Source organism: Aegilops tauschii, chromosome 6 (assembly GCF_002575655.3).
Source record: "Aegilops tauschii subsp. strangulata cultivar AL8/78 chromosome 6, Aet v6.0, whole genome shotgun sequence".
Classification (NCBI taxonomy): domain Eukaryota; kingdom Viridiplantae; phylum Streptophyta; class Magnoliopsida; order Poales; family Poaceae; genus Aegilops; species Aegilops tauschii.
In genome coordinates, this window is record NC_053040.3 from 448,897,098 (window position 1) to 448,904,906 (window position 7,809).

Sequence of the window (7,809 nt, forward strand, 5' to 3'; positions counted from 1 at the left end):
CTACTCCTATCCAAAATGATGAAGAGGTGCCAGCTGGGCCACTACCCAGACCACTCACCTAAGCCTAACATCAAAAGCCGGAAGCCGAAACACATTCGGAAGCCCCAGCCGAGCCACATACCGGGTCTGGGGCACAATCCGGTCAGACGCACTCATGTGTCGTCGCCGCCATCTTCCACGGGTCCGTCTTCAGATCAAATTGAGGCTTCTAACTTGTCTGGCCACTCAGCCATCGACGTCACCAAGACTCCAGACAGCTTCGTCCTCCTGCGCGAGTCCAACGCCACACATCGGACGCCGAATCTCCACTGCGCCACGCCGCCGAGATACGCCACCATCAATGAGTAGGATGAAGCACCGCTCCGCCGAGACCGGCAGGGCTGCTGAAGACCAATCTGCCGCCAAGCAACCAAAGCATCACATCCACCCCAAGCTCACCACGAACGACACCCCCAAGAGGGTGACGACGCCCGGAGCGCCGCTGTCGCTCGATCCGACAAGGATTTGGGCTTTCGCCCGGCATACGAGCTGGGTAGAAGGAAGAGGGGAAGGAGGCAATCTGGACGGCGCCTACAAGAAGGGTACGGCGCCCTCGGGCGTCGCCGTCGTTGTGACCAGCATTGCTGGCCTCGGATTTCTCCGGAGCCACCTCCCACTTCCAGCCGCCAAACAGGTACAACTCCGGCGACAAAGGCCGCCCAAAGCAGGATCATCGGAGGCAGCCCTGGTTGAAGTAGACGGAGGCCTTCAGATCTGGATCGGGTGCCGCCGAGACGCCCGCACCACAGCCGCCACCCTGCCGCCGCCTCGCCGTCCCCGCGGCCGAGGAAGAACGGCCAGCACCAACGAGCACCGGTCAAGCCAAAGGAGTCTCGCCGGAAGGGCCGCCGCCCCAGATCCAAAGAGCCACGCTCACCCATCTCCGAAGAGACGAGCAGCTCGCGCGAAGCCGGCCGCTCCAGCCACCACAACGAGCACCACTTCGAGGCCCCATCCCAGACCGACCCTCTCCAAGCACCCCAACACCATGATCCAATCCGGCGGCGGCGATCTCCACGCAGCCTCGCGCCGCCGAGGACGAGGCGGGAGAGCATGGAGGGGGACCAACGCGGGAATGGACGAAGGAGGAGGTGGAAGGGGTCCCGCCGCCGCCGCGGGCCGGCCGGAGGCCGCCAGCGACGGCGGCGAGGGGAGGCAGACGAGGGTGGCGGCGCTCGGGGAGAAAACCTAATCGCCCCCGAGTCGCCTGCGTGAGACGACGCGGGGGTCAGAAAACCGATTACAAAACACTAACCAAGAAGATGAACATGAAGATGAAGACAATCAAGTGTTGTGACAAATGGCCGTCGGCAACCCTGAGCAAGCACTTGCACACCGCGACACTCACTCAGCGTACGGGCACAGCCCAAAAAGAACAAGACTTGTGGTGCAAATAAAAGCATGTCCTGCGTGCGCAGTGAAAATTAGGCATGTGTACACGCCATGTCCTCCTCTCTGCCTCCTTTGGAGGCAACGAGCGGGCGGGCGAGAGGGACAGGCTGTGCAGCAGAACCACAGAAAGCGGAGAAAGCTCCGTCGCCCGCCCGCCCGAAAATGACATGCATGCCATGTCCTTTTCCGGAGAGTTACATGTATTACGTCGCCGGCGATCGACGCCACCACCACTCTCCGCCCCGCCCCGCCGCTGTTGCGACGACTGCAAACCCCATCGCAGCTATGCAGTAGCAACAGTAGGTCTGAGGTGAACTTGCCCACACGGCACACGTACTTTTCAGGCAATTCTTTCCAGCCTACCTAGCTGACGTTTATGCTCCACGACCACTCCACTGTTCGGTTGACCCGTCGCCGTCCGGCCAGTACGTACGTGCGTGCAACTCTTTTTACCATACCATGCACATGTGAAAAGGTGATCTCGTGCCGGGGAGAAGCAAAACGCGTGAGTGTAAAAAACGGAGGAGGTCGACCTTGTCTGCGCGGCGCGATCGACACGTCCCGGTCGAGAATATTTGGCGACGCATGCAAGATCTCCGGGGTGGGCCGCGATCGACGTCGTCGCCGTGCGCGATAGCGGCGCGCATCCGGCCTGCAGGGGGAGGGGTGGTACGTCGGGTCGCCGTCACGCCGCTGTAGCCACAACTGTAGTCTACTGGCGCCCGAGCTGGTACCGGTACTGGAACTCGGTACATGGTATGGTGGCCATGGCATGGCCCAGATGCACGTCGATCTACATAAATGTTTTCCACCTTTGTGTGTCGATCGCATCAACCACCCTCCGTTTTGTACAGTAGAGTAGTACGTACGTCCCACTAGCTCGCCCCCCCCCCCCCCCCCCCCCTCCTCTGCGTTTTCTTGAATTGTTCGTTCTGCTGTGCCTGACCGGTGGGACCGGTCTGGTCTTTTTATACGGAATGTGTAGATAATGCTCCAACTAATTAATTATCTGCTCTGAGTCTTCTCTCTGTCCGCTAGATCTACTTGAGATACCATGTTGCATGCACCGAATTTTACCGTGCTACGGACGCGAGAAAAATACTACAGGCAAGATGTACTGGAACACACACATGAGGTCTGCACGTACGTACGTACATGCGGCAATGAAATCAAAGAAGGATATCTCATCGGTGTCACCATTACGTACTTGTCGCGAGTGAGGCGAGACACATGCATGTACTGGCTCATGTTTGGTGCGATGTACTTATGTCCAAACGGACCTAGTTCTTAAAGATAACAGCGCGCGGTTGGAGTTGGAACAAGCACGCACGGTACGTACGTCATTCACGGCTTGAATTTACGCGCCCTACAAGCTTGAAAACTTATGGGATTGTTGATGTCTGTCCGATTCCGATCGACCGGGACATTAATGCCCCATCGATCGATTGATCACAAGTTGAAGAAACTATAGATGCACTCTCTGGCTACTTGGTGAGGCATGTACTTCACGTTTCTATTGGAACAGCTAGATGAACTACAACGACAGAGATATTTATTCCGGATCCCACTTTTTTTAGTTGGCACGGATAGGGCCAGTTAAATTCGGCATCCAGGAGGAGCAAGGGAGCAAAACCATGGCTCCACTTGCTCCACTCGCTCCAGGAGTTACTGACCATGACAGCTTTTCACCATCAAATATATGAATATGACTCCAATTAAAGTCCTTTTCAAGTTCATTGTCAGGCAAAATATCTTTCACACTAAAAAATCAGGCAAAAATCGCAGTATATATGAAGTTTCCTAATATATTTTCTCAAATGCTAAAAATTTGACGTCAGATTTTTAAGGATCCCGAGGAACGCCCTGATGCACGTCTGATCCCACGAATGAATCCTAAAGCGTTTGCCCCAAACTCACCCCCCGAGCGAAGTACGAGTGATGACAGTAATTGGTTCTCCCAGGATGACAATATGAGTGAGCACATTCGGAGACGACACTCTCTGTTTTTAGAGCATGGCAATTCCCACCTTTTCGGTCGATGAACCAGCATGACAAATTTCACTATTTTTTTAGGCTAGCAATTCTTCATGTTGTAATCATGGCAAATCCCCGAAAACGCTTGTCTACCGCAGCATGGCAAATTTTACTTTAGAACATGACAAATCCTTATGTAACACCATGGCAAATTTATCTGTTTTCGCAAGACAATTCTGGAGCTTTTGCTGGGTCTTTTCTAGCGAACAAAAATGTTCGCTCATTCTTACATGGCTGGGGGAACGATAGTTCGCTCCGAAGACCTCCCTCAGGACACGTCAACGCGCTAGTGGGGTCCAAAATTTTGGTGTAGAGTAATGGTAGACTTAAGCGGGGTCCCTATGTATTTAGCGAGCTGTTGACGTGTAGGTTTAGGGGGAGGGAAGGGCCCACCCCGGTGAAATTCAAGGTGGGAGGGGTGGGGGGGGGGAGTATGTAAAACATCTGTAAATTGTCTGTGGACGTAGGATTATTGATATGTGTGTTTTCGAGATAGGTGGGAGGGGGGTGGGGTGAGGGAGAGTTTTCAGGGCTGGGCTGATCGACCGGCTCAGAATTTGGGCCAGTCGATTCAATTATGCATAGAGTTGGTTTTGATCTTTAGATCAAAAACCAACGACATATCAAATATCGACTTACCCGTAGTCGCTCCCTAATGGTAGACTTAAGCAGGATTTCCTTCTGATTTAACGAACTGGCTAATGTGTAGGTTTTACGATCGAAAAATCGGGGAGGGAAGGGCCTAGCCCGGTGAAATTCAAGGTGGGATGGGGGGTGGGGGTGGGGTTAGCTGGAAGGAGTTTTTAAACCATCTGTAAATTGTCCATATGCATGTAGGATTATTGATTTGTGTGTTTTCGATATTTGAGTTGCTCGGCCATATACCACATGATCCGTATAAGAGATAAAGCTTGCAAAAGGCTCGGCGAAAAAGAGAGAGCAAAAGGGAGGGTGGAAGGAGCAAAGCTGGATCTACGTACTGTATATATGATGGTCAGAGAAACAGCTAGCCAGCAACAATTAAACATGTGGATCCCAGTGCAAAGCGCCACCGATGATGATGATGGCTACAATTATTATAACCGTGCTGTCAATCAAGAAAAAGAAAAGGTCACAAAGGTAGAAAACGGAGCTATGCACCCTCTCCTTGTCTTGTTAGCTAGCCGATCGATCATCCATCGATCTACTCCCATGCTGTGCATGCATGCAAAATATGCAATGGAGCCAGAGCCATCACCGCAAAAGCTAGCGTAAATAAATAAAGAGGTGAAAAAGGAGCAAGTTGGGCCTGGGCTGCAGCAGTAACTCATCATGCGTGCAGCAGGCCGGAGCAGGCGTCGAGCTCGAGCACAGGCCACGGCCAGAGGCACGTCGCCGTCCCCAGGAGGACCACCACGTACTCCATGTAGCACCTCCGTCCAGTGGTGTGGTCTCGGTCGACTCGACTCGACTCGGCTCTCATCTCACATCTCAAATCTCATGCGTGCGTGTCCTAAATAAGCCAACCTCCCATAAAGATGAAAGAACAACCCTAGGGCCAGTCCAGAGGCCGCCCGGTGCACAACAAGCAAGGAGTCCGGACGATGGCGATGGGTAGGTAGACGGAGTCACAGGAGCCCGTACGCCCGCCCGTCTCCCTTTGGCCACTCGATCGGTCCATCGGTCGATGGGCACTGCACTGACAGCTACGGATCATTGTGCATGAAGATGAAAGGCTAGGCCCAAAAGAAAAGAAAGGAAATTTGCCTCCCCTCTATAGCTAGCCTAGCTTTAAGCCCATAACTTGTATGGTAGCTGCGCGGGCATGCGATGCGTGTGTGTACATATATGTGCCCAGTCCCAAAATCTGCCGAGAGTTATGTCATGCCTGCGGCACGCATGATCGAGCTATTTCTGGCTACTAACTACTCTCTCCGTTTCAAAATAAATGACCCAACTTTATATCAAAATTAGTACAAAGTTGGGTCATCTATTTTGGAACGGAGGGAGTACTAGGCAGTAGCCCCGGCCACCGGGCTGACCATGAGTCCATGACCAGCGTGCATGCAGCTGCGGCCTGCAGGATAGTTGAGGAAGCTAGCTAGGCAGGTCCAGGCGTGCCCAACTGCACAAGCAGCAGCTAGCGGCAAACTGCGACTGCCATTCCACTGCGGCGCTGCGTCTTGTACTTGGCGGTGGCGTGGTGGATGGGAGAGAGCGAGAGGTTTTAAGCTGGCCCTTCCTCGCTTGCCTGCTTGCTTGGTCCGACCTTACATGTACATGCATGGTCCCCCTCCGCTCCGACCTCACAACTCACAAGCATCGCGCGCCCTTCCCCTTAAAACCGCACCAACTCGTAGCCAAATTCCTCACATAGCGCACAAACTCTACAGAGAGACGAGAGACGCTCCAAGTCAAGCTAGCAAGGCGCGAAGAATTCTCCGGGTTCACGTACGTAGCATAGCAGGCTAGGTGTCTCGCCGGCCATGGCGACGCCGCAGGAGGTGCGCAGGGTCGACTCGTTCTCCCAGCTGCCGTTCATCAGGCCGGCTGCGGCGGCGGCGCAGCAGCAGCAGGCGAGGGACACCATCCGGCTCTTCGGCCGTGAGTTCTCCAACAACGACGCCCTGCAGCAGCACCAGCAGCAGCAGCGCAAGCAGGAGGCTGGCGCCGGCTCCCCGGACGCCGCCAACGGGAGCACCGTCACGTCCGAGGGCAACGGCAGTGGCGCCAAGGGCGGCGCGTCTGGGGCGGCGGCCGGGGACACGAGGAAGTTCGAGTGCCACTACTGCTGCCGCAACTTCCCGACGTCGCAGGCGCTGGGCGGGCACCAGAACGCGCACAAGCGGGAGCGCCAGCACGCCAAGCGGGCCCACCTGCAGGCCTCCCTCGCCATGCACCGCTACGTCCCCGGCGGCCACCACATGTACGGCGCCCTCCTCAACTACCACCACCACCACCCCGCTGCCGGCCGCTACGACCAGCCGCCGCCGCACTACCCGATGTGGACGACCGCCGCCATGGGGCCCTACGGCGGGGGCGGCCCGGGGTCCATGTCGCAGCCCATCGACGGCAGCCCCGTCGCGCAGGCGCAGGGCCACTGGAGGGTGCCCCTGCCGGCCGTGGAGAACTTCGGCGCAGCAGTCCGTCACGGCGCAGCCGACATGCCGCCGGCCGTGGTGGTGCGGCCCGGGGAGGTGATAACCTGCAAGGACGAGAAGGTGGTGATGAGCCTGCTCTCGTCGTCGCCGTCGTTGTCGTCCTGCTCCTCCACGTCGCCGGAGAAGCTAGGTAGGTGTGAATTGGGGCAGCAGGAGGCTCTTAGCTTGGACCTCCATTTGTAACTCTCTTTTTTTTCTAGGTTTCTTTCTTCTTGTGAGTTGGCAGTAGTACGTTGCAAGTGCATGGTGATTCAAAATAGCTTAAATAATCTCCACCGTTTTTGCCGTCTCGATCCATGTTTAGCTAGCTAGCTTGCTCCCCTTTCTTTTCCAAGTTATTATGGAATCAAAATGGCTTCCTGTAATTTGAATTTTGCAAGAAGACGGTAACGATTCCAAAATTTCCATCTAGACTCATTGAGCTTATTATCAATTTTCCCACAAAGATTAAAAATTTGCATGCCATCTCAACAAAATATCACTTTAATTTACGATGCAAGGTAGTAAAAATTTGGCGCAAAGGTTCGTTCATCATCATACGGTAGATGTAGAGTCTGTGGGGCCAACACTGCCGTACATGGGCCCGTATACATGATGTACACAACATTGTTTTTCCTCCCCCACGGGCCCCATGCTAGCTACCTCTGTCTGTCTGAATTGCTTTGCACAGAGATGGCTCTTTTTAGCATGTGCTCTGCTCAAGCCAGGTATGCGATGTACTTTCTGGGCTTCCTCTTATAGACGAGTATTATGATAACAATAACTTAGCCGTGGCAGATTGGCACGTGAGCGGATGGCTGAAAAGATCAGGAAATAAGTGAAGTGAGTTCTTTTTATTTGAGCTTTCGGGAACCTCGGGCAGAATGTTTGTTCTCATTGATGTACTGTACGAGCACATAACTCGTGCTTGCCTCAATGATATCTTTGATGTGGCACAATTTTATTTAGTTTGCGAAAAGGCACAAGGCTAAATACACCATCCGTCCATGAGTAAGTGTACGTTTGACATTAAAAAAATTCCACAAAAATGTCATCTTTCCAATTATTTTAAAATAGAAAAAAATCTCTGTCATCATATAATAATCAAGACCAATAACATTCAACACAGGGTCTTCTCACTTTTCACATACACTTAGCACATGAGTGGTGTACTTAAAGAGGAGAGTGGTGATGGCTTGCACCTTCTTAATGTATTTTTTACATC

At 53.7% G+C, this 7,809-nt stretch overlaps 1 protein-coding gene across 1 annotated transcript; it reads left to right on the plus strand.

The window, feature by feature from the left end:
* The first annotated feature begins 5,473 nt into the window (after positions 1 to 5,473).
* LOC109741398 (zinc finger protein GIS) lies at positions 5,474 to 7,006 on the plus strand. Its single transcript, XM_020300481.4, has one exon. The coding sequence runs from the start codon at positions 5,931 to 5,933 to the stop codon at positions 6,786 to 6,788; it is 858 nt and encodes a 285-aa protein (XP_020156070.1). The 5' UTR covers positions 5,474 to 5,930; the 3' UTR covers positions 6,789 to 7,006.
* Positions 7,007 to 7,809: the final 803 nt, after the last annotated feature.

Bases quoted from the DNA above. Each gene is read 5' to 3' on its own strand.
- LOC109741398 (XM_020300481.4), top strand. From the start codon at position 5,931: ATGGCGACGCCGCAGGAGGTGCGCAGGGTCGACTCGTTCTCCCAGCTG.